This window comes from Chelonia mydas, chromosome 1 (assembly GCF_015237465.2).
Source record: "Chelonia mydas isolate rCheMyd1 chromosome 1, rCheMyd1.pri.v2, whole genome shotgun sequence".
In the NCBI taxonomy this organism is placed as follows: domain Eukaryota; kingdom Metazoa; phylum Chordata; order Testudines; family Cheloniidae; genus Chelonia; species Chelonia mydas.
The window spans coordinates 115,943,171-115,970,388 of NC_057849.1; the positions used below are offsets into that span (position 1 = coordinate 115,943,171).

Below are 27,218 nucleotides of genomic sequence, written 5' to 3' on the forward strand. Positions count from 1 at the left end.
CCAGTCCTGCAAGCTGCTCTGTGAGGTTGGACCCGTTCACCTCTATGGAGTTCTAGTGAAGTCACTGGAATTCCACATGGTCTTGAGGACTGTCACTTCTGGAGATGTGGCCCATTTACACTGTTCCAGAACTGTGTATACACTGCCTGAGCAGTGTAAAGAGGCCTTATCAAATGAGAATCAGTCCCTGCTGCAAACATGCCAAACCCACGAAAAAAATGCAGAAATTGGGCTTGTTTAGAGTTGCTTGTTGGCTAGTTTTTGGCTTGTAGCTTGTTTCTTGTTTGGCTTGTCTCTTATGGTAGCTTGTTACTTCTTTTTTTTTATTGGCTCCCGGCAAGCAGGGGCAAAGGGGGGCAGGCAGGGACAACGGGCAAGCAGGGGCAAGTGGGGGAGAGAGTCAGGAGTGCACAGAGGGCCCACCACAGTGCCAGACTGCACACCGGGGGATCTAGTCACACAGAGTGTTATGGTTCTTAAGGACTGGCTTGTTTTGGCCTTGTTTTGAAATGGGATTAGCTTGATTGTTGGCTTATTGTAAAAGTCAGGGTGCTTATTTACCACGTGAAAGTTGGCAACTGTGCCCTACTGTCAAAATTAGCTTAGATTACAAGTGATAAGGTATTCTGGTGCTCTTAGTCTTGTTCCTGATTTGAGGCTGACGTGCATGCATAAGGGAACCCTCCGTGTGCAGATCTCCCCCTATTGCAGTGGTTCTAAACCAGAGGTACATGTACCCCTGGGGGTACGCAGAGGTCTTCCAGGGGGTACATCAACTCATCTAGATATTTGCCTAGTTTTACAATAGGCTACATAAAAAGCACTAGCGAAGTCAGTGCAAACTAAAATTTCAGACAAACAAGGACTGTGTCTCCCACAGTATTCTTGTCAGCAAATTAAAGAAGTATGGGCTGGATGAATGCACTATAAGGTGGGTAGAAAGTTGGCTAGATTGTCGGGCTCAACGGGTAGTGATCAATGGCTCCATGTCTAGTTGGCAGCCGGTGTCAAGTAGAGTGCCCCAGGGGTCGGTCCTGCGGCCGGTTTTGTTCAATATCTTCATAAATGATCTGGAGGATGGTGTGGATTGCACTCTCAGCAAATTTGCGGATGATACTAAACTGGGAGGAGTGGTAGATACGCTGGAGGGCAGGGATAGGATACAGAGGGACCTAGACAAATTAGAGGATTGGGCCAAAAGAAATCTGATGAGGTTCAATAAGGATAAGTGCAGGGTCCTGCACTTAGGACGGAAGAACCCAATGCACAGCTACAGACTAGGGACCGAATGGCTCGGCAGCAGTTCCGTGGAAAAGGACCTAGGGGTTACAGTGGACGAGAAGCTGGATATGAGTCAACAGTGTGCCCTTGTTGCCAAGAAGGCCAATGGCATTTTGGGATGTATAAGTAGGGGCATAGCGAGCAGATCGAGGGACGTGATCGTTCCCCTCTATTCGACATTGGTGAGGCCTGATCTGGAGTACTGTGTCCAGTTTTGGGCCCCACACTACAAGAAGGAAGTGGATAAATTGGAGAGAGTCCAGCGAAGGGCAACAAAAATGATTAGGGGTCTGGAACACATGACTTATGAGGAGAGGCTGAGGGAACTGGGATTGTTTAGTCTGCAGAAGAGAAGAATGAGGGGGGATTTGATAGCTGCTTTCAACTACCTGAGAGGTGGTTCCAGAGAGGATGGTTCTAGACTATTCTCAGTGGTAGAAGACGACAGGACAAGGAGTAATGGTCTCAAGTTGCAGTGGGGGAGGTTTAGGTTGGATATTAGGAAAAACTTTTTCACTAGGAGGGTGGTGAAACACTGGAATGCATTACCTAGGGAGGTGGTAGAATCTCCTTCCTTGGAAGTTTTTAAGGTCAGGCTTGACAAAGCCCTGGCGGGATGATTTGATTGGGGATTGGTCCTGCTTTGAGCAGGGGGTTGGACTAGATGACCTCCTCAGGTCCCTTCCAACCCTGATATTCTATGATTCTATGACTTGTTTATACTGCTCTATATACTAGACAGTGAAATGTAAGTGCAATATTTATATTCCAATTGATTTATTTTATGATTATATGGTAAAAATGAGAACATAAGCAATTTTTCAGTAACACTATGCTGTGACACTTTTGTATTTCTGTGTAAGGATTTTGTAAGCAAGTAGTTTTTAAGGGAGGTGTAACTTGGGGTACGCAAGACAAATCAAACTGCTGAAAGGGGTATAGCTGTAGAGCCACTGCCATCCTGCCAGGAACTTGGAGCATGCACAAAGCCTTCAAGTGAATGGTCAACACTTCCAGATCATTTTCCAGGATCTCAAGGGATCTATGATTTGTGGGGGCTGAAGCATCTGCCCATTTCATGGGGTATGAGGCAGGGGGCAAACCCCACACTTCTGGTAGAACAATATGGTGAAAACTCTGCAAGGCAAAATTTGCAGCATTCCACCCTAACCTCAGGATTTCTTCAGCAAGAGGTGATCTGTCTCTAAAGTTTACTCACATCACAGAAGAGTGGTACAATTCAGCACATTTATAGTTTTTGCTCAGAGGGGCCCCCAAAGATTGGAACAGCAAGGGTTAGAAATCAGTACTGAGATATAATGGTAGAGCTGACACGTTTTTATGAGAATAAACATTCACCCTTCAGATATATTTTAAAATAAATTTCTGGCTGTGATCACTACTCAGCAGCTGTCTTTATTGTGCTCTTCTATGCCAAATTTGCAAACGGCCTTAAAACCAAACTAAAATTGCACCTATGCAAATGAAAAACCGGTATTTGCTTGTGCACATTGGGTAGAAGTCCCCCAGATTTATGCAAGCAAATATTTGTGAATACAATTTATTAAACCAATTTTAAAAATTTGGCCTTTAATGTCAGAATTTCCCACTGTATTACATTATACACACATTAGTTCTGAGCTCCCCTCCTTTCGCCACTCTTCAGGCTGCTTGGTGTGACGGCACATGGATCCAAGTGCCAGAGAAACAATGATCAATATTTTAAAGCCAGAAAGTATGCCATGTGATCTTTCTTTAAGATATTTTCTGTACAGAAAATTATTTAAATTCACAACCTTGAACCTTCACTTTCTCCATTTTTTTTTTTTTTTAAAGAATCCCTGATGGATTTTCATCTGTTAAAAGGTGTAGCGGGCATGATGAAGTAGAAACTGAGACCTGGGAGAGACACGACTCTGGATGCTAGCTTAATAGCAGGTTGGATTATCCAGGGAAAACAACCCCACTCCAAATCCACCAGCTCTATACCAGGGCTGTACCGAGGCACACAGGCAAGCTTCTCATATGATAACTCCTCTATCCCCTATCCTCAGAAGCTGCTTCTTTTTCATACTCAGGGCCCACAGTGTGCAGGAGTCACAGCCCCCTTTCACAGTACCCCAGGAGAGAACAGACTGGCTCCCTACATCTACTTTTAGAGAAGCTAAGAAGAATATTTCCCCCCTCCAGTCAAAAGTCTGTTGGTATCATGAGAAGGGAGCTTCCTCTTTCCCTCCTGATCACTGTTTTGTGCAGATCACAAGTCCCTCCCCTGCTTAGCTCACAGGTCCATTTCAGAGCTCTGTGTCCTTTGCATTTCTTCCCTGGCTGCCTGATATTCAGTCAGCTAGGGAGGCATACATCCTCTGCCTTAGAACGTCGGAGGACTGACCAGCTTCATTCACTTGAGCCCAACAGCCAAAAGGAGCATTGTGAGCAAGAAAGGCAGTCTTGAGCAAGCCCATCAGGTCTGAACAGGCATTATACTACAGAGCAAGTAGGATAAGTACTATCCTGTACCAAGGAGCAGCCGAGGAGGCTGATTTGGGTTGCATGGTACCCTTAAGTTTTCTCGTCATAAACTATGACTTGGAAAAAATCTTACTATGAAATTTTTAACCACCTGAGCCACTCTGACCATCACTGGGGTAACAAGGATTTGGTTCAGTTTGACTGTACATGGATAGGTTTAGCAATTTTTACCATTCTGTTTCTGCAGGAAGCCAATGACTTTTTCAAGCACTGTAGTTTTGTCCATTTTACGGGTGTTGCCTGGAAGCATGGAGCTGAGCTCTTTGATGAGAACATTGAATTGGTCACGTCTCTTCTTTTCAGACTTGTTACGTGAAGCCCTATAAGTATGAAAAAAATAATGAATGGACCTAGAAAGAGTAATCATTACATATTCTTCTTGCGACATGTTATTTAGAAAATGAACTCGCTATGAATCAGTGTGTGAACACTGATGGCTGGCACTGGGCAAAGCTACATAAGCAACCAAGAACTGACCTTCTCACTGTCATCTTTGTGACCTCTTTGCTGGGACATCTTGAAAAGCGGCATGCTCCGAAGGATAGAGTGCTAGGATGGGAAACAACAGAGCTGGATTTTATTCCAATCTCTGCTCTGTGACTTTATTATCTTATTCCTGGGCTCACTCAGGGGGCACATGTTGGCTCTTCTGTCCTCCCCCTATCACTCCAGCAGCAGGACAAGATGTGGAGGAATTTAATGTCCTTGTTTTCAGACAAATTATAAAGCTTGTCTTGTGAGCACAGGTTTTCATATGTGTGTAGGTGTACTCAAAATTCATGCATTCTATGTTGAGGTACTTTCAGTAAAGGAAGATTGTAAGTAGACAAGGTAAATAATATGGCAACACTTTTTGTTGGCCCAGAAAACAATTTATAATGCTCAAACTTTTGGGCTGATCAAAACACTTAGGTATCCTAAATTATTTCTTGGTCAGATAAAAAAGTAAAAAAACTATGGCAGTTTATAAGCATCCTGTAGAATTGTTTAATTTGGTGCCCCGAATTTCCTGTTGCTTTATGCAGCTGCTTACTTTGCGTACGGGTAAGGACGGCCCTGCCTCCAAGGACCAATATGTAAATAAATATTTTCAGCAGAGATATGACAATGGAGGCTTCCATATGTTACCAGTGACGGGGTGGGGGGCTGGAGGCAGTAATTTTTGTTTGTCTTGCTCTCTGGCCTGAATACTTTTTGAAATGCACTGGAAAGAAGGTTTCAGAGTAGCAGCCGTGTTAGTCTGTATCCGCAAAAAGAAAAGGAGTACTTGTGGCACCTTAGAGACTAACAAATTTATTTGAGCATAAGCTTTCGTGAGCTACAGCTCACTTCATCGGATGAATTCAGTGGAAAATACAATGGGAGATTTACATACACAGAGAACATGAAACAATGGGTGTTACCATACACACTATAACGAGAGGTTTCAGAGTAGCAGCCATGTTAGTCTGTATCCGCAAAAAGAAAAGGAGGTCTTGTGGCACCATTTGTTAGTCTCTAAGGTGCCACAAGTCCTCCTTTTCTCTTTACTGTAACGAGAGTGATCAGGTAAGGTGAGCTATTACCAGCAGGAGAGCAGGGGGCGGGGGGGGGGGCAGGGGGAGCCTTTTGTAGTGATAATCAAGGTGGGCCATTTCCAGCAGTTGACAAGAACGTCTGAGGAACAGCGGCGGGGAATAAACATGGGGAAATAGTTTTACTTTGTGTAATGACCCATCCACTCCCAGTCTTTATTCAAGCCTAAGTTAATTGTATCCAGTTTGCAAATTAATTCCAATTCAGCTGTCTCTCGTTGGAATCTGTTTCTGACTTTTTTTGTTGTAATATTGCGACTTTTAGGTCTGCAATCGAGTGACCAGAGAGATTGAAGTGTTCTCCGACTGGTTTTTGAATGTTATAATTCTTGACGTCTGATTTGTACATGTTCTCTGTGTATATAAATCTCCCCACTGTATTTTCCACTGAATGCATCCGCTGAAGTGAGCTGTAGCTCACGAAAGCTTATGCTCAAATAAATTGGTTAGTCTCTAAGGTGCCAGAAGTACTCCTTTTCTTTTTACTGGAAAGAAGCCAATCTTTGGTTATTTTACAGCTTTGAACACAAAAGTTTGGGTGGATGCTGTCTAACTGATTTAAGCCTACTCCTGTTACACATGCAGAAGATTGTCGGGACAAGATTTGAATCCATCTTCATCGTATTTCCAAACAATTCAAGAAGATTTAAAGAACAGCAACATTTTATTTTCATGTAATTCAATCCTCAGCCCATGTTAGCTTGAAGGCTCCCATTCCTCCAAAAACTGAAACTCCCCAACCATATATAGAGTAAGTGTTGCTTGCCTAGAAAGTAAAATATGTTTTGACAGAAACCAGAAAGTACCTATTTTTAACACTTGACATTTTATTCACAAAGGAAATCTGAAAACTTTTGTAGTGGAAATAACTCGACCAAGATCCAAATCAATGAACAGAGTAGGATCCTTAAAAGAAGAAAACAGAAAACCTTATTAGGTCATCTAATCTCTCCCTTTGTCAATGCAGGATTCTATATTTGCTAGTGCTTTGTTCAGTCCAGTTTTAAATGTCTTGAACAATGCAGGTTCCAACACTTCCCTTGGAAGCTTATTCCATAGTCTAGTAAATATCACTATTAGGGCACTATCCCTGATACTCTGCTGAAGTTGTCCTTATCTTAATTTCATACCCTTCACCTTGATCGACTGGCCCTTCAGCCCTCCTACAGATTGCGCCAATCACAGCACATCTTCCATTCTTCTCGTATCCTGGCCTTCCTTCTCCATATGCGGCTATGTCTTTTCATGATAAAATCTTCCCATCTCTTTGGGGGTTGGCTGAGTGGTCATTTCAGTTCCTGTGGGTACCACTCGGCGACAGCTGCAGTCCATCGATTGTCAGTGAGCCTCGTTATATGCCTGGCCCATCGTATTTTTTATGCCTGCTCTCAACAACGACATCCTGCACTCCACTCTGCTGTCTGATCACTTCACTGGGGACTCGGTCTCGTATTGAAATTCCCAGAATTCTTCTTTCCATTGCCCTCTCTGTGACACACAGTTGCTGCTCCTCTGTCTTCATCAGCACCCATGTTTTGCTGCCGTACAACATTGCTGGCAGGACTGTTGAGTTGAGAGGCCTCATCTGGAGTACTGTGTCCAGTTTTGGGCCCCACACTACAAGAAGGATGTGGATAAATTGGAAAGAGTCCAGCGAAGGGCAACAAAAATGATTAGGGGTCTAGAGCACATGACTTATGAGGAGAGGCTGAGGGAGCTGGGATTGTTTAGTCTGCAGAAGAGAAGAATGAGGGGGGATTTGATAGCTGCTTTCAACTACCTGAAAGGGGGTTCCAAAGAGGATGGCTCTAGACTGTTCTCAATGGTAGCAGATGACAGAACGAGGAGTAATGGTCTCAAGTTGCAATGGGGGAGGTTTAGATTGGATATTAGGAAAAACTTTTTCACTAAGAGGGTGGTGAAACACTGGAATGCGTTACCTAGGGAGGTGGTAGAATCTCCTTCCTTACAGGTTTTTAAGGTCAGGCTTGACAAAGCCCTGGCTGGGATGATTTAACGGGGACTTGGTCCTGCTTTGAGCAGGGGGTTGGACTAGATGACCTTCTGGGGTCCCTTCCAACCCTGATATTCTATGATTCTATGATTCTATGGTACGTGTTGCCTTTTTGATTTTTCCTTGGAGGACATCCTTGATAGAATTGAATGCACACCAACCTGCTTTCTTTCTTCACGAGAGTTCACCTTCCTGATCTTGACGCATGTTAATTTCTTGGCCCAAACAGACATATTGCTCAACTTCTTCTATTTGTTCTCCCTTGGTTGTTATCTGGACTTTTGGTAAGGTATCAGACCACATAAATTTCGTTTTGGAGGGGTAAATTTTCAATCCGACTTGGCTGCTTTTTGTGTTGAGTTCTTGCAGCATTTTCTGTAGTTCGATATCATTTTCGGCGATCAACCCAATATCGTCCACAAATCTGAGACGGTTTACCTGTTCCCCGTTGATGTTGATTCCACCCTTCCAATTCATTTGTCCCATTATCACTTCGAGGCAGGCTGTGAAGAGTTTCGGTGAAACCGTGTCTCCTTGTTGCACACCTTTCTTAACTTGGATGTGAAGGGGAGTATCAAACAAGGTTATATCTGTAGTGCAGCATTCAACAGCATAGAGATCAATGCGGTGTGGAAAGCTTTTGAAGAGCAGGGCATTGACATAAACTATATCAAACTATTAAAGGAAGCAAATTCTGATTGCACAATTCATACCATTAGTCCTGGTTATGTACCTCCTGGTTATCTTCAAAGCAATATGGCATATGCTAATGGAAAAAAGATACACTGTCTGAATGGAATTTTGATTCTGAGTAAATATTAACAAAGGCTTGTCCCTATGCATCACCAAAAATGCCCCTTACAAAAAAAAAAGAGGCATTAATATGTCAGCAGATGGTAATGACAACTACCACTATTTAAGATATGTGTTTTCCTATGTCCGTTCTGTGTGTATGTTGCTCACTAACCCCCTTTTTAAATGGTTGCCTTGCATGCATCATAAAAGTAATTTGGACCTAAGTGTGTGAACTGGTAGTGACAGTTAAATCTGGAATTCCTCCCCCTGTTCTCCCCTTTGCTTCATTCCCCACTCCATGAAAAACAACCCTGCATTCCAGCAATGTTATAATTCTTGACACTTTGTATGACACTTTCAGCTGCGATAGACCATCTCCAAAGACATCTTTTTCATGATGTAATGTGGAATGAGGCATCCATTCCCTTCATCCTCCTCCTCCATTCACAGAGGTCTACATTATTTACAGATGGTTAGGCGCATCCTTATATTGTGCTTCTTTGTAGTATGCATTAATAATACTATGTTTAGCAACTGTCATACATTAAGTCCCTTGTGAAGAGTGTCAGCACAGTGGCTTTGGGAAAACTTTGATAGGCCCTTTGCCTTAGAAGACATCCCTTGCAGTCCTAAGTGTTTGCAGCAGTTAAGTCTGCACATTGCTCCTGGTATCAAAGAGTGGGCTTCTGTATCTCGAGCATGCATGAATTAGAAAAGAAACAAAGGAGAACAGTTGAGCATGGCTGAAGAGCGTTCTGACCTATGTTAGTGAAAAAAGGCTGCAGAAGGGAAGAAGCAGGAAAAAAATCAAGAGACGAGCCTGGACCAACTAGTTGTGCCTGGACTGGAAATACTTTCATTAGAAAGAACAAAGGAAAAAAGTACATGCAACCTAAGGCTCCCTCTACACCAGTTAAACTGCTGGTCGCAGTACTGATCACACTTCCAAAAAAGTTGCTAGCAAACAGATTCTGTGACACTCCTGGTGCCAGCCAATTATTATGGAGTTTTACTGCAACAAATGATTTCCTACCTGAAAAGACAACCCCTACAAAGTGTTAGTAGCAATTTCCTGTGTATGTATGAACTGTGACTTTACCACTGTAGTTAATAGCACGTTACCACTTAGACCCAATCAATTAGCTAAAAATTCAGCGTCTTGTGGGTTGTTCCAGTTAGGAGCAGTAATTGGTGATGGAACCAGATGTTTCTTTGAAGCAATACTGTTTATTTACAAAGAATGTACAAAGAGCTGTTTCCCCAAACACAGCAGGAATCCAACAATCATGAGACAGTGTCTTTGCTCACAGTAGCAGGCACCTTTTCCAATCAGCACTCAGCTCAAAAGCTGTCTCTCTCAGCTTTTTTTTTTTCTTTCTTTTCCTAAACTCTTGCTTATGTTTTCTTAAGACCACATTCCCAGTGCTTGTTCTGATTGTGCCCTTGGTTTTTCTGTCCTTGCTCTCTAGTGTTTTCTCCGGTTTTCCTCAAAAACACAGACACACACAATAATAGCTCTATCAATCAATGCTTTAACCCCTGCATTTGCTGTATCAATCCTGGTAAACCCCTCACCCTGCATGGCATAGCTTCTGACTCAGTCTTGCCAAGTGGATCTGTGTGTTTGGTGGTGGCTTCTATTGTTTTGATTATTACTAACCAAAGGGGCATTTAGCTGCACCATCATTTACCCTAGCTTCAATGGAGTTTAACCCAAACCATAACAAGCACATATGAAAGGAGATTATGTTTAGGTCTGAAATAATGTTTGTAATGTTATTCATTTTTGGTGATTAGGTGATTTGAGAGTATTAGTCGTTTTTTGTTTTGTTTTTCTCCCAAATCATTATCAGATGATTACCCATGTATAAACTGAGTAACATAATAAGAAAACCTCATTATTTTCAGTTAACAATCTGTGTTTCTTTTACAAAGTGTTTGTCATAAAGATTATATAACAACATGTGTTATTTTATACACATGGTGGACTAGACAGTTGTACTGTGGCAGAAACAGCGTTCTGTAGGTTCCTCGGTTGATCCTATGCAGTAATGTGAAAAAATAACCCTTGTATTTGGCTTGCTGATATTTTTCAGAGGAAGCACTATTGACATGCTTTTGTTCTTAAAGGATGGCTGATAATAGTGCTTTGTGATTCAACAGTTTTTCAAGTTGTATTTGGCTTTATTTTTCTCTCCCTTTTGGTTAATTAGGAGGGAAAAAACAGCTTCTGCAGCAACATAAAACCTTAGGTTCACAACAAAATGAACAGTGTTATAAGAGAAAAAAAGGGCTCACCTCTTTGCCCTGTCTTTCTCATTTTCATCCATGAGATTGTCTGACCAGCTTTTCCTGTGGAAAGAATGCAGAGTTATTTTCAGTTGTCCTGCCATTAGCTCTACCTTCAGGTTAATCTCAGAGTCACACTTCTGCTTTACTGTAATAAAGATGACGGTACCCAAGCTAAATAAACATGTCAGCAGGGTTTTAAACTCAGACCTTAATTTTAAGAACCATCTATTGTAGATGTTATGATTCATTATTAATGTTTTGTACTGCAATAGCAGCCAAGGGCTCCAATCAGAGATTAAGGCCCCATTGTGGTAGGCAAAGTAAAAACACATACTAAAAAGACAGTCCCTCTGAAAAGTTTACAGTCTAATCTGTCTACTGTGGACACCTCCAAGTTACTAGGCTAGACCAGTGGTTTTCAACCTTTTTTCATTTGCGGACCCCAAAAATATTTCGAATGGAGGTGCAGATCCCTTTGGAAATCTCAGACATAGTCTGCGGAGCTCCGGGGTCTGCAGACCACAATTGAAAACCACTGCTCTACGGTAACAATAACCTTTCACGAACCCCTTAGACATAGTCTGTGGACTCCCCTGGCGGGGGTGGGGTGCATGGACCACAGTTGAAAGCCATTGAGCTAGATGAACCCCAGGAGATACAGGGAGGTAAATATGGAACCCCTCTGCACATTCAATGCCGCCTGTCCCAAAGAGGATTCACCCCTGGGGAAAAGCACTACTTTCCACTACTGCCCTCCCGGGCGGTTCCTCCAGTTGGGGGAAGCTTAAAGTTCCTACAAGAGTCTCGGCAGGAACGCCAAAGGCAAAGGTAATATGAGGATGCATTGTGGGCCCAATTCCACAAAGCTCTGAAGCATGTGCTTAAGTCCTATTGACACAGTCTAGTTCCTAGAGTACAGGTTTTTTTACACGTTGCAAAAACCAGCCTTGCAACTGACAATGTCTGAGACCCTTGTTGAAGTCTCAGTCAAGAGGTCAGGGGTTGAATGGGCCCAACTGCCTTCTCACTATCTGACTTGAGCTTAATTTTTTAGAGTTCGATAGGTTTTTAAGTGGTGCAGCTGTCAGTCCTATGTTAGACCAACTTGACTTGTCACAGAAAAAATGCAACCCCTGTGCAAAACTGAACGTTTACCAGACCTGTCAGTATTAACCGTTTTGGAACAGATACTGACTAAATTCTCGATCTGCCATAAGGCGTATGTCCATTGCTTCGATAAGAATGAGCCATTGTGAACCTGCAACAGATACGTACAAGTGCCAACCATAGCTCATAAGAAGAGTAGGTAAAATAGGTAAATCATGTAGGCAAGACAGGTAAAAAGCCGTGTAAACTCAGCACAGCCGAGGATTCAGCTGTGTCTCCTCAAGCTATGGCTACCCTACAGAGCTTACAGTGGTGCAACTGCACCGATGCAGCTGCCCTGCTGTAGCACTGAGTGCAGACGTTCTAAATTGACTTAATTACTCCAGCCCCCGCAAATGGCAGTAGCTATGTTGGCAAGAGAAACTCTCCCACTGATATAGCGCTGTCCACACCACCGCTTAGGTCAGTGTAACTTACGTTGCTCAGGGAGTGGCTTATTCACACCCCTGAGCAACATAACTTATACCAACGTAGGCGGTAATGTGTACACAGCCGGATACATTCGTTCTCTGGCCACTGCCTGCCCCTCTTTTGTCAAGCACTCTTTTGAAGAAGGGAGGCTTGAGACATAATACCAAGCAGTGAGGAGAACAAAGCCTTGCATTTATCATTACCTGTGTCCATTCAAGGCATGTACTCCCACTTGTATCAGAGCACAAAACCCTTATGCACTTCTGCAACCCCCACAAGGATTTTCAGGATCAACAGCACAATGTTTCAAACTTTAGACTTCCTACACTGTGATTTGCAAAGTGGCATTCTGTATCACTATTCTTTCCATTAAATGATTCCACAAAATTTAGGAAGTATGATGCAACAAAAAGTTAAAAAAGGAGGGCCAAGTTACGAATATGCACTACTTAGGCCGAATACAATTTCAACATATGATTTTGCACAGGAATTTTATTGTCTCAAGAATATTTGTTTAAAAAGAATAATGAAAACTGATCAATGGGAAGAATTATGGATAATTTTGTCAGTAGCTAGTAGATAGTTGTCCTCCATTAACTCATGAGACACTTGTTAGCTAAGAAATATGAGATATACGTGCAAATTATGCTGTTAATTTTTTGTAACAATACAAATATAGCAGGAGGTTAAAAGCTGCTGTTCATTGGTCTGAGGATAAAGCCACTATAGGTGAGAAGCTTAATGGCATTTTAATTGGGTAGTGGAGGAGCATAAATAGGAGATACAGAGGGCACGTGTTGGATTTTATTGATGACTGGCACATTGGAATTGCTGTGTTCTGTAATCCAGAATATAGACAAAGAACACATGACTTATGAGGAGAGGCTGAGGGAACTGGGATTGTTTAGTCTGCGGAAGAGAAGAGTGAGGGGGGATTTGATAGCTGCTTTCAACTACCTGAAAGGGGGTTCCAAAGAGGATGGATCTAGACTGTTCTCAGTGGTAGCAGATGACAGAACGACGAGCAATGGTTTCAAGTTGCAGTGGGGGAGGTTTACGTTGGATATTAGGAAAATCTTTTTCACTAGAAGGGTGGTGAAGCACTGGAATGCGTTACCTAGGGAGGTGGTGGAATCTCCTTCCTTTGAGGTTTTTAAGATCAGGCTTGACAAAGCCCTGGCTGGGATGATTTAGTTGGGGATTGGTCCTGCTTTGAGCAGGGGGTTGAACTAGATGACCTCCTGAGGTCCCTTCCAACCCTGATATTCTGTGATTCTATGAAATAATAGTAAGTAGTGCTCATAAAGCTTTCAGACATTAGCTAATCAGGCTTCACAACACGCCCATGAGGCAGGTTAGTATCATTATCCACATTTCATAATGGGGAAATTCATACAGCCAGCTGAATATTATTTAGCAAATAATTTATTTGACAAAATTCATTACCTTTTAAAATTAATCAACGAACACTTTTAAAAATTATACCCTGAGCCACAGAGTCAGACTGATAAAATGAACTGAAAAATATACTCTCAAATAATATATTTTACAAATGGAGTGACATTTTCAAACAAATAATTCAATAGTTTTTAAAATTATTTGCCCATTGGTAGGAACTGAGGCAACATGGTTAAATGACTTGTCCAAGAACACAGAAGCAGTCACAGAAGCAAGGACTATAACCCAGAAGTTCCTTGCCTTAAATCCCTTGGCCTTTGCTCAAATCACTAGGTTAGGCATCTCCATTGTCTTGATCACAAACTCTGATTCTGCGTACTGCAGTAATTGTTACCATTTTGTACTTTTTTATTAATGAAGAGAAAAAGAACGACTGTTTTACTGGATATCTACAGAATACATGGAATTATACTGTGGGGGAAACTTATGCCCATACTCACTGGCAATAGACCTAACTCCTCTGTTCTGTCCAGGATTTGGCTTTCTCACTGACTGATGTCACATCCAAGATCTGCTGTGATGCTACCAGTATCAGACACTATCCAGTTGTCACTTTGATTCCACATCCATTTGTTGACACAATCAAATCTCCAGAGCATCTTAAGTGTTGCTAACAATGTTTGTGAGTGTGTATTTGGCATATGAAATTAGAACTGTGGTCAATAAAATAGATATGGAAGAAAAAAATTTATTTTTTGCTAAATAGTTGTGTCGCCCCTCTGAGAAGCTGTAGAAGATGTCTGGGCCTGCAGGCCAGCTTCCTGTTGGAGCAGAAATCAGTGACATGAAGTCTGGGCATATTCTTAGTGCAACTCTTTTATTTTATACTTTTCCAACCAGTCTTTGAACAGAGGGGAGGGAGGTCACAGACAGCATACAGGGAACGCCCTCTTTCAGAACTGAGTCCCAAAGATCTCTCTCATTAGAGTGATTAAGGCAGAGAACAAATTCACTTGCTCCTTGCCACAGCTCCTTCCAAACGAACTTGCATGACAAAACTGACAACAATGCAGTATTTCTTCCAAGACTGAACAGTGCTCACACATTAAGAATTTGCAACCCTATGAATAATAGGCCCACCTGCTGACTCCTACCATAAGAGTACTTAGCAATGACCATCATGTTTGTGCCTTTAGTCTTATGGCAGGAGTCAGCAGGTGGATAATAAGCAAAAGACAGTAAGCAGCTTGAAGCAGCAGAGAAGACTATCAGGAGTCTCTCGCTGAAGTGAGCCACCAAATCAGTCAGCATTTGAAATTGATAGTCCACAATGAGAACATACCTGAAGAGAAAAAAAGAAACCCTCAGCTCACCACATGTACATATTGGGCCTGATCTTCCGCCACAAAGCTGCCAGAACAGGGTGCTGTGGATTCCCCAGCATGGGGAAATCCAAGGGAGCACAGAGCCAGTGAATTTACCTCTAAGTCATAGCCTCCATTGGAGGAAGCAAGTCAGGGGCATGTCCAGGAAAGCTGTGTGGTTGCAGTGCTTTTGAGCTCCAGCAATCCCCAGATAGCATAATGGCCCTTGTGTGCCTCACTTTTTAGATGTCCAACTTGAGATAACTTGGACCTGATTTTCAGGGAGTGGTATAAGAATTTGGGTAATATGTCAACTTACAATTTATAATTCTCTAATTATCACGCTGCAAACTCCATTTTGAATGTGCAGCTCTTTGTCTTCTCCATTGTCTTTTTACTGATTTGTCTGGGGATGGTCTCCTGGCAACCAACTCACTAGGCTGATCTGGGAATTACTAGACAGAGGGACTGAAAGGTTATAAAAGGCAGGAGCTGATCTATTTGGTGTCTTTGGTCACTTTCACCAGCTCAAAAAGAGGGAAGCTGCTGCAGGAGTCTGATGAAATGGGGGAACCTACACAGTCCCCCAAGAGGGGCACTATGTTGTGTTTTAACTCTTAAGTAAAGAGCACTGGCGTTTTAGAATCCTGTGCAAAGTCTGTCTCTCTGTGTTATGTGCAACACCTGTCATATGTCCTTGAAGGGTTAGCATGTGACCCCAGAGCACCCACATTGCTGTAGTTTGGGAGAGGCTGTGCTTAAGCCACAGGGGAGGTTGAGGGGTCAAGAGCTAGGCAGTTGGACCATGGGGTCTAAGCCCTCAGGAATGGATGCCAGATTGAAGATCTGCACCGCAAGAGTGGGCCTAAGGATCCCAAACTAGGGGCAGTGCCTGGAGTCTGTTCAGATTCTGGAGGCTTAAAGCACATGGGAGATTCAGTAATCAGATCTCCTCACAGCAGCCTGGTCAGTGCACAAGAGGGGGTGTTTAATTAGATTTCTGACGGGAAAGTCATCATTTTTCCTGCTTAGTAGGAACTCACAGCTGGGAGAGGTCAGCACTTGTCAAAATGAGGCCCAAGTTGTCTCAAGTCAATGGCCGCTTCCAAAAACGTTGGCCAAGGCCCTTGTCAGACAAAGTGCCGCATTCCTGAGGGATTTGTTCAAAATAATAAAATAGTGAAGTGTGATAAAGCAAGTTAAAGGATAAAAACTATCTTTGCTCCACATACATCTGGGTGAATGGACATAGCCAGTGGTATGCCCAGTTCCAAATGATTCTTGCCAGTACAGGGCAAGATTCAGAATGGCCTGACTCACTGTGCTCTTTTCAGCTAGTGCCAATTGCTTGCTGGCTGCGGATATGCCCCCTGGTGTGGGAATTAGCCCTGCCCCTTTTCTTGGCTAACTACACCTTTTCAGACCTCTTTGCCCATTAGCCGGGTGTGTCTACCAGCGTCTATTCTTGTCCCCTGTGGGGGTTATGGCTGGCTGACAGATCCATCGTACCTGACATCTTTATGTCTGGTAAACAGCGTTTTTGACTTGTTTGTTCAAAGCAAGAGGCAAGGTGAAAAATAACAAATTTTTGTACCAATTTTTACTGACAACAGCTGAAACTGATAATTTGCATTTTTATTGAAATATTTAAATCATGTTTTTTATGGTTCTGTGTGTGCTGCATTTATTGGGGAAATAGTGGTATCCTGGAAACACAAGAGTAGCTCAAACCACCAGTCCTGTATCCTCTGACAGGGAAAGACAGAATAAGCATCTCCCTATCACCCCACATTCATTCATACAATGATAGCTGCTTGGGAGAGACGTCATGTAGGCACAATGTCAGCTCACTCCAAGGATTCTCCTGGATAAAGGTTGTGTGTGTTTATTTTGATATACTCTGTTCCCAGTAGAAACTGAGCTCAAAATAGAAAACTCATCTGGCCTTGATCACCTTGTAGTGCATATGAAACATGGTTTTAGCAAGTTATGCTACTGCTTTGCTACATCTGCTAAGCTAGATCTCCCCACCCACCCCCCACAGCTCTTGTGCCTGTGGCCTTGTCTACACTAATGATGCAAGTCGATCTAAGTTACACTACTTTAGTTACGTAACTTAAGTCGACATAACTTATATCGACTTACAGTGATATCTACACCGCGCTATGTCGACGGGAGATGCTCTTCTGCCTCTCGTTGAGGTGGATTAATTAAGTCGACGGGAGAGTGCTCTCCCATTGACTTATCACATCTTCACCAGACCCACTACATCAATGCCGCTGCATCGATCACAGTGGTGCTGATTTAGCCGTGTAGTGAAGACAAACCGTGAGATAATACATTATGAGGTGTGACTGTGACAATAAAATAAACGTGATCAGTCATAGGTTTCACAATAGCCCATAAAACAGCCAGCTAACCTGGCTTCATAGGTGTTAGGCTGAAATATAAGGGAGCTTTACAATCCCATTAAGCTAACTTGATTGAGCAAACATGATTGAAAAACTTACTCTTTTGCCCATCATGACAGGGGCAGAGAGGCACAGAGGTCCACTGGAACTCCCAGGTTGTGCTGGGGAACAGTTACTTGGAACACCCCGTGAAACGGTGGAATACAGTCTCCCCATGTGACTGGCCAACTCTGCTAGCTGGCAAATTAAAGCCGTGGCCTGTCTATTCTCTGTCTCATCCTCTTTCCAGCATCTAATTCCCAAAGAAACTAGGTAACCGCAGCCCCTGCCATCTCCTGCATGCAGTCTATTATGCCGGTCAGCCAGGATAAGGACCACCTAATGCTGTATGGGAACTCTCCCCCTCTTCTCCAAAACTGCTCGTCCATGTTACAAAGTATCACTGCGTCACCCATTGTTTAAGGTGTACACCTGAGCCCTAAATTAGATCTCCTGGATACCAGTACTGTACCGGGAAAACAAATACTGTATCTGGTCAAGGCGTGGATAAGAGATGTATGCAGAAATAGGGAAGAGGTATCTCTGATGAATCATGTTCACATCTGAGCGGTGGGCAGGCCTTTAACAACAGCTGCTCTTTTGCTGGATATCAAGGAGGAAATATGGGAAGGAATGGATGGGGAATTGCCTATCTGGATGGAGGGATGGAAGCAGGTAATGGCAATACAAACATTAAATTAATAAATAATTTGAGGGAATCAGGGACAACGCTGCTAGATTCCTACAGTGGCACAGTGGTCAAGCCTCCTGCTTGAAGAAGGATAGCTCCTCTAATCCAGTGGTTCTGAAACAGGGGCATGGGGCCCACTGCGGGGCTGCAAGCTGGTCTCAGAGGGTCTACCAAGCAGGACCAGCATTAGACTTGCTGGGGACCTGGGCAGAAAGATGAAGCACCACTGTATGAGTCTGAAGCCTGGGGCCCCAAGCCCCACTGTCCAGGGCTGATGCCGAAGTCTGAGCAACTAAGCTTTGCGGGGCCCCCTATGGTGGGGGACCCCGGGCAATTGCCCTAGTTGCTACACCCTAGTGCTGGCCCCGGCTTTTATATGCAGAAAAACAGTTGTTGTGGCACAGGTGGACCATGGAGTTTTTGTAGCATGGTTGGGGGTCGGGGGAGCTCAGAAAGGAAAAGGTTGAGAACCCCTGCTCTAATCCGCACGTTCCCTGTCTCACTGGCTTCTCCACAGTAGGACTTCAAAGTGAATCTTACCAAGACTTAGTGAGCTTCATTCTGACTCTGAGCTAGCAGCTGTGCTCTTTTCCTCTGAGTTGTGAGTTTGCGCCAAAGCACAGTAAAACTTACTAATATTTATGAAACTTCACTTCAAAGTCCTGCTGTTTTACTAGAGCAAGGTTAACAAGTGAGGAGTAAGAGGAGAGATGACAGTGCCACAAGATGGCAGTGACCACGTTACGCACCTGATTTTAACTCTTTTTTTTTTGGATGAGGCACTTAGATAGTCCTGCCATGCTGGATGCTATAGTAAATCAAAGCAACAGATAGACTATTAGGCTGGATATGTCTGAATACAAATAAATCAGAATAAATGACCAGATTCGAGGGCAAATCAAATTTGAATCAGGAATATTGCTACATCTTGGCCAAATATAACCTTCTGAACTGTTACAAAACATGCTAAAGTTTATTGCTAAAAATAACACACAAAAGGGAAAAGAAAAGTTAATGAAAAATTACAAATTGAATTAAAGAACTGAAAACATAGCTATCTATAGCACAACTGCCAGAAAGCAACAAATATAAGAAAATCCCTTTTCATTCTAACGTGCATTTTATTTTGAGAAGGGCCTGTGATTTTTTGTGGCAGAATAGCAGCATTAACAAAATTTTTACCAGGTGTCAGTTAATGCAGCAATTGCTATAGGAATTACTGTATTTAAGTGCAGAGGTAAAATCCACAGGAATGGTAAGTGTGCTGCTTTAGAGCTATTTTTGCCCAAGCATATCTAACATAATCATCCTCCTTTCAATAGCTTCCTGAATTTTTGTTTTTACTAGGAAAGAGAATATTTTGGGTTTTCAAACAGGACAAAACACAGTAAAAAGAAAACTGTACTTTCTAGACTTGATGAAGGCTAATAATTCTTGGCAGAGAATAGTTTGTTCTGCGGTTTAAAAATATTTACATTTTCAATATTTATGAATGATCCTTACATAAAAAGCATTACATTTAAAACTAGACATAGAACAAGATTACAAAAACAGAAGATATTCATCAAAATTTTCAAAAAAGACATATATTTCTTTAAATGTACCTTTCTGGTTAGTTATTTAAATGGAGTGATAATATTTCTAAATTTGATATTTCACCAAGTTTCATGCTTCAGTTTATAATGGCTCTTCAGATGTTTTCAGGGTTAAAGCAACACAAAAATGTCTAAAGAAAACAAATACAGGTATTAAAATTATGGAGTATGACATATATTAATGTTCCGTTGGCCTGGCTTTGGGATGAGGGAATGTTTGTAGGTAATACATCTCAAGATTATGGGATTATAATAAAATAAGAAAAGGCACATAATGTATTTGGAGGAAGCACAGGCAGGAATGTCTGTGAGGGGAGGGCTCCTGCCTCATACTGGGAATGAGGGGCGATCAACAGGTTATCTCAAGTGCTTATATACAAATGCACAAAGCCTTGGAAACAAGCAGGGAGAACTGGAGGTCCTGGTGATGTCAAGGAACTATGACGTGATTGGAATAACAGAGACTTGGTGGGATAACTCACATGACTGGAGTACAGTCATGGATGGTTATAAACTGTTCAGGAAGGACAGGCAGGGCAGAAAAGGTGGGGGAGTAGCACTGTATGTAAGGGAGCAGTATGACTGCTCAGAGCTCCGGTACGAAACTGTGGAAAAACCTGAGTGTCTCTGGATTAAGTTTAGAAGTGTGTGCAACAAGAGTGATGTAGTGGTGGGAGTCTGCTATAGACCACCGGACCAGGGGGATGAGGTGGATGAGGCTTTCTTCAGGCAACTCACGGAAGCTACTAGATCGCATGCCCTGATTCTCATGGGTGACTTTAATTTTCCTGATATCTGCTGGGAGAGCAATACAGCGGTGCATAGACAATCCAGGAAGTTTTTGGAAAGCGTAGGGGACAATTTCCTGGTGCAAGTGCTAGGGGAGCCAACTAGGGGGGGCGCTTTTCTTGACCTGCTGCTCACAAACCAGGTAGAATTAGTGGGGGAAGCAAAAGTGGATGGGAATCTGGGAGGCAGTGACCATGAGTTGGTTGAGTTCAGGATCCTGACGCAGGGAAGAAAGGTAAGCAGCAGGATACGGACCCTGGACTTCAGGAAAGCAGACTTTGACTCCCTCAGGGAACAGATGGCCAGGATCCCCTGGGGGACTAACATGAAGGGGAAGGGAGTCCAGGAGAGCTGGCTGTATTTCAAGGAATCCCTGTTGAGGTTACAGGGACAAACCATCCCGATGAGTCGAAAGAATAGTAAATATGGCAGGCGACCAGCTTGGCTTAATGGTGAAATCCTAGTGGATCTTAAACATAAAAAAGAAGCTTACAAGGAGTGGAAGGTTGGACATATGATCAGGGAAGAGTATAAAAATATTGCTCGGGCATGTAGGAAAGATATCAGGAGGGCCAAATCGCACCTGGAGCTGCAGCTAGCAAGAGATGTCAAGAGTAACAAGAAGGGTTTCTTCAGGTATGTTGGCAACAAGAAGAAAGCCAAGGAAAGTGTGGGCCCCTTACTGAATGAGGGAGGCAACCTAGTGACAGAGGATGTGGAAAAAGCTAATGTACTCAATGCTTTTTTTGCCTCTGTTTTCACTAACAAGGTCAGCTCCCAGACTGCTGTGCTGGGCATCACAAAATGGGGAAGAGATGGCCAGCCCTCTGTAGAGATAGAGGTGGTTAGGGACTATTTAGAAAAGCTGGACGTGCACAAGTCCATGGGGCCGGACGAATTGCATCCGAGAGTGCTGAAGGAATTGGCGGCTGTGATTGCAGAGCCCTTGGCCATTATCTTTGAAAACTCGTGGCGAACGGGGGAAGTCCCGGATGACTGGAAAAAGGCTAATGTAGTGCCCATCTTTAAAAAAGGGAAGAAGGAGGATCCTGGGAACTACAGGCCAGTCAGCCTCACCTCAGTCCCTGGAAAAATCATGGAGCAGGTCCTCAAAGAATCAATCCTGAAGCACTTAGAGGAGAGGAAAGTGATCAGGAACAGTCAGCATGGATTCACCAAGGGAAGGTCATGCCTGACTAATCTAATCGCCTTTTATGATGAGATTACTGGTTCTGTGGATGAAGGGAAAGCAGTGGATGTATTGTTTCTTGACTTTAGCAAAGCTTTTGACACGGTCTCCCACAGCATTCTTGTCAGCAAGTTAAGGACGTATGGGCTGGATGAATGCACTATAAGGTGGGTAGAAAGCTGGCTAGATTGTCGGGCACAACGGGTAGTGATCAATGGCTCCATGTCTAGTTGGCAGCCGGTGTCAAGTGGAGTGCCCCAGGGGTCGGTCCTGGGGCCCGTTTTGTTCAATATCTTCATAAATGATCTGGAGGATGGTGTGGATTGCACTCTGAGCAAATTTGCGGATGATACTAAACTGGGAGGAGTGGTAGATACGCTGGAGGGGAGGGATAGGATACAGAAGGACCTAGACAAATTGGAGGATTGGGCCAAAAGAAATCTGATGAGGTTCAATAAGGATAAGTGCAGGGTCCTGCACTTAGGATGGAAGAATCCAATGCACCGCTACAGACTAGGGACCGAATGGCTAGGTAGCAGTTCTGCGGAAAAGGACCTAGGGGTGACAGTGGACGAGAAGCTGGATATGAGTCAGCAGTGTGCCCTTGTTGCCAAGAAGGCCAATGGCATTTTGGGATGTATAAGTAGGGGCATAGCGAGCAGATCGAGGGACGTGATCGTTCCCCTCTATTCGACACTGGTGAGGCCTCATCTGGAGTACTGTGTCCAGTTTTGGGCCCCACACTACAAGAAGGATGTGGATAAATTGGAAAGAGTCCAGCGAAGGGCAACAAAAATGATTAGGGGTCTAGAGCACATGACTTATGAGGAGAGGCTGAGGGAGCTGGGATTGTTTAGTCTGCAGAAGAGAAGAATGAGGGGGGATTTGATAGCTGCTTTCAACTACCTGAAAGGGGGTTCCAAAGAGGATGGCTCTAGACTGTTCTCAATGGTAGCAGATGACAGAACGAGGAGTAATGGTCTCAAGTTGCAATGGGGGAGGTTTAGATTGGATATTAGGAAAAACTTTTTCACTAAGAGGGTGGTGAAACACTGGAATGCGTTACCTAGGGAGGTGGTAGAATCTCCTTCCTTACAGGTTTTTAAGGTCAGGCTTGACAAAGCCCTGGCTGGGATGATTTAACTGGGACTTGGTCCTGCTTTGAGCAGGGGGTTGGACTAGATGACCTTCTGGGGTCCCTTCCAACCCTGATATTCTATGATTCTATGATTCTATTTTGACTATATTCCTTACATTCTGCCTACTTAAAATGGTTAGTTGGAAAAAAGAATCATTTTTATCTGTAGAAGCTGTTGTATGGTATAGCTCTGCACTGTTAAACTGCTCTCTATTCCATCCTGGAGATGGTTGTATTTCAGTGATGAGTGAACTGAGCTCTATATATAGACAGCATAAATCTCCTCTCACCAGGTAAATCAGGAGTAACCCCTGTGATGCCGGCAGATCAGGAGCCAGCTCCTGCCAAGGACCAGGGCCTCATTGAATGCTGACAAATGCATAGTTGGAAACCAGTCTGGCTCACCTGTGGGTTAGTATAGTTAAAACAGATATCAGTGTTATAAGAATGTGTTTAGTGTTTAGACTTTATGGAATCCTTGTAGGATACTGCATGTTTTAATCTTACCTATAATATCTGTATCCCATGGTATGAAGTTATATTGAGTGTGTGCATTGTAACCCTCTGTAATTGTGTAACTCAGCAAATAGGAAAAGGAGCATTAACTAAGGTAGAACTGCTCATTCTGCACACAAGATGGCCCACTGAATGCAAATGAGGCATTGCATACCATCAAAGAACAGAAATCTTGTTGACTGCATTCCTAACTCTCTCTGGGTAAAGGATATAAAAAATCCCTGACAAGGAGAAACGTGGTCTCTGCTGTCCAGACTCTGAGGGACAGAGATTCCTAAACATAAGCAAGAGATCCCCATACTGCTTGGCATGGGTCAGCCCTTGTTATAAATATAAAGGGAAGGGTAAACACCTTTAAATCCTTCCTGGCCAGAGGAAAAACCCTTTCACCTTTAAAGGTTTAAGAAGCTAAGATAACCTCGCTGGCACCTGACCAAAATGACCAATGAGGAGACAAGATACTTTCAAAGCTGGAGGGGGGCGGGAAACAAAGGGTCTCTCTGTCTGTGTGATGCTTTGCTGGGACCAGAGCAGGAATGCAGGTCAGAACTCCTGTAAAAAGTCAGTAAGCAATCTAGTTAGATATGCGTTAGATTCTGTTTTATTTAAATGGCTGATAAAATAAGTTGTGCTGAATGGAATGTATATTCCTGTTTTTGTGTCTTTTTGTAACTTAAGGTTTTGCCTAGAGGGATTCTCTATGGTTTGAATCTGATTACCCTGTAAGGTATTTACCATCCTGATTTTACAGATGTGATTCTTTTACTTTTTTTTTTTTAATTAAAATTCTCCTTTTAAGAACCTGATTGCTTTTCCTTGTTCTTAAGATCCAAGGGTTTGGGTATGTGTTCACCTATGCAAATTGGTGAGGATTTTTATCAAGCCTTCCCCAGGAAAGGGGGTGTAGGGCTTGGGGGAATTTTTGTGGGGGAGACGTTTCCAAGTGGGCACTTCCCCTGTTATTATTGTTAGACACGTTGGTGGTGGCAGCGTTTAACCTAAGCTGGTAAGAATAAGCTTAGGGGGTCTTTCATGCAGGTCCCCACATCTGTACCCTAGAGTTCAGAGTGGGGAAGGAACATTGACAGCCCTAAAGGACACATAGAATTGGTTATTATAGAAGCTTATATTATCTTTTTAAACCTAACACTGTAACTCATTTACGTGTGTATATTTCATGTTTTAACCTTGTAAATAACTCATTTTCTTAGTTAAATCTTTAGTTAATTTATTACAGGATTGGCTACAAGCTTTGTCTTGGGTTTGAGATCTGAGTACAAACGACTTGGGGTAAGTGGCTGGTCCTTTGGGAGTTACTTGAATATATTTTGTGATTTTTGGTGTAAAGGACCATCTATCACATGGTCCAGCTTGCGTGGGTGGCAAGATAGACTGGAATGCCCAAGGGGATTGTGTGATTCCATGGTAAGGTGGTTATATTGCTTCAGGAGTTCACACTTGTTACTGCACTGGTGAAATCTAATTTTAGAACATATCACCAGTTTGGGGTCTCTGTCCTGCTTGTTGATTACCTGCTCTGAGGCTGGCACTCACAGTCATGAGCCAGTCCAGACCCCACTAAACTCAACAGAGCTACACTGATATAAGTGAGAAAAGTGAGGGGAAGGGAACAGATAAGTGTTCATGTCACACTCCTCGTCAATACACGGCCCAAGCTGGGGAAGCTAATGATCCAACCAGCGGACCAAATTTGGTGATGAATCCTAGTCACATGCCACCTGAGGCACATTGCGCACGCACTGGGAAGAAGAAGAAGAAGAAATTAGAAGAATCATATCCATAGTTTGTAAAGTTTACCCAGTCCTTTGGGGTCTTTGATGGAAGGTCACTAGATAAATGTTTATTAATTTTCACTTTCATTAATTATTATTATTATTCAACCTTTGGTGAATGGGCCAAATATATCATGTGAATTAAATTTTGCCCAGATCACTCCTAACACTATAGAAAACAGAAGATCTAACAAATTAAAGTAACATTCATCAGTGAAGGCTGCCATCTGTACAACTCAGAATGCTCCTTGGTGCGCCTGTCCCCTTCCAGCAATGCTAAACAGGATTAGCGTTCTATAGGCATACAGGAAAAGTAGGTCAGTTCAGTAACATTGTTCCCTGTGATGACCTGACGATGTGATTGTAATGGTCTGTTCACAGTCACCTATCATTCTGAGCTGACTACAGTGATGATGAAACTGGGCTTGTCACAGAACACATAATAATAACTTAGCTCACTGCACACTTTGTGGGGGAAAACATTTCCAGTTGGGAAAAATAATAATGCTTTGCATTTATACAACCAGACATTTTCAAAGGAACACACTCACATGATATCCTCTGCAGTAAATTAGTGTAACCTTTCTGCCTGTCAGAGTTGGCAGCAACAAGGACCGGGTTCAGTATCTAGGGGTTCCATTCCAATAACACAATGCAAACCGGCTCGAGCCCCCACCCAGTGACCTGGGACAAATATATACTGCCCCCGCTGGGCGCCTCCAAGAGACAATACTTCCCCTCTCGCAAGCACATAGTCTGAGTGTAGCAAAAAGCCTTTTAATAACAGAGAGAAACAATGTGGCATTATGTTGGGGAAACACCACCAACAGGATTCATAACACAAACCATGAGCAAAAAAGCCACCCCAAGCAAACTGGGGCATGTCCTTTCCCTTTGGTTCTTGAGTCCACCAACCCAAAATCACCCAAAGTCCCACAAGTCCAATGACCCAAAAGTCTCTGTCCCTGGTCAGGACAGCCCCAGAGTTCGAAAGTTTATCTGCAGAGTTTTACCTCCCAACCTGGGTGGAGATGGGGGGGCGGTTTTAAGGGACACCTTACGTGGTCCAAAGCTGATGGCCCCACCTCTCCATGGGGCTCCGCTCTGCCAGCCGCCCCATGAGCTGCTCTAGGCATCCAACAAACTGCTCTGCTCCACCACCACTCTGCTCCATAAGCTGCTCTGCTTGCCGTCCCGCAAACCGCAATGCTCTGCCAGCCATCCCGCAAACTGCTCTGCTCCACCAGCCGCTCGGCTCGCCGTCCTGCAAACTGCTCCACCATATATCTTCAGGCTCCCCCACTACTTAACACAACACTCAGTGATTTCAGCTCTTAGTAAGTTTAGCTCTTTTGTGATTTCAGCTTGTAGCAGGGGAGCCTCAGTGCTGGTGCACCATTAGCCCAAAGTGAATTCAGCTCAGCAGCCTGTAACTAGACTCCTAATGGAATCAAAATTAGCTCTGATATTCCACAGTGGAGAGAGGAGGAAATGCAATTAGCATATAAGGCCCTCCCAAGGGGGCCCATGCCACCAAGTATTAATACCTATCCCCAACTTCTCTCAATTCACAGAGTTTTGGAACCCATGTCCCTTGCCTAGCGAGTGCTACTTAGTTGATGGCAAGTCCCTCCATCATAACAAAAGGCCAAGTGCAGTTCCACTGTCCTTGATTCCCATAATCAGGATAATAACAATTTATTCTTCCTGCCCCAATAACAGAGACACTGGGGATCCCACAGCAGCCAAAGTGACCATTTGGGCAGCTATGGCCTCATTCTAGGCTGAGTGGGTGTGCCTATGCAAGTGAGATTGGCCCCTGAAGTTTTTTTCCACAACTTACCACACCTCACCACCAGATGTCAGGGTGGAGCTCATCCTGACTCTGCTTACATTAGTATTATCATCCATGTTTTAGAAAAGGAACCTGAGGCACAGAGCAGTTAAAAACTATATTCTGGCTCATTTTGGACAGATACTGCACCCTACTTGCACGACTACGCAAGAACTAGGTAGACTGTTACCATTAGCATTCCTGAATGCAGGGGAGCCAGAGGCTCCAGCATGTCTGGAAATACTTCACAGTTCCAAGGATGAGTAGTCAACCAGGTATGTCAGTTAGCATCCACCAACAAAGAAAGACGGTGTATGCTGCACCTCTTCAAGCAGAAGTCAGTGCAGTTGCAAAGGATGGCTCTGCCAACACCCCCCATTGAGGTACTGTGTCTG

General features: G+C 43.4%; 1 protein-coding gene across 2 annotated transcripts in view; it reads right to left on the bottom strand.

Annotated features, from left to right (window-relative positions):
* NPAS2 (neuronal PAS domain protein 2) overlaps window positions 1-27,218 on the bottom strand; it is a 174,959-nt gene that overhangs the window by 78,013 nt on the left and 69,728 nt on the right. For both annotated transcript variants that reach the window (XM_007068965.4, XM_043536900.1), the window contains exons 2-3: window positions 10,495-10,548; window positions 3,985-4,133 (exon numbers count right to left, since the gene is read on the bottom strand). In XM_007068965.4, the coding sequence (XP_007069027.3) occupies window positions 3,985-4,133; window positions 10,495-10,548 (203 nt within the window). The remainder of the gene's footprint in view (window positions 1-3,984; window positions 4,134-10,494; window positions 10,549-27,218) is intronic.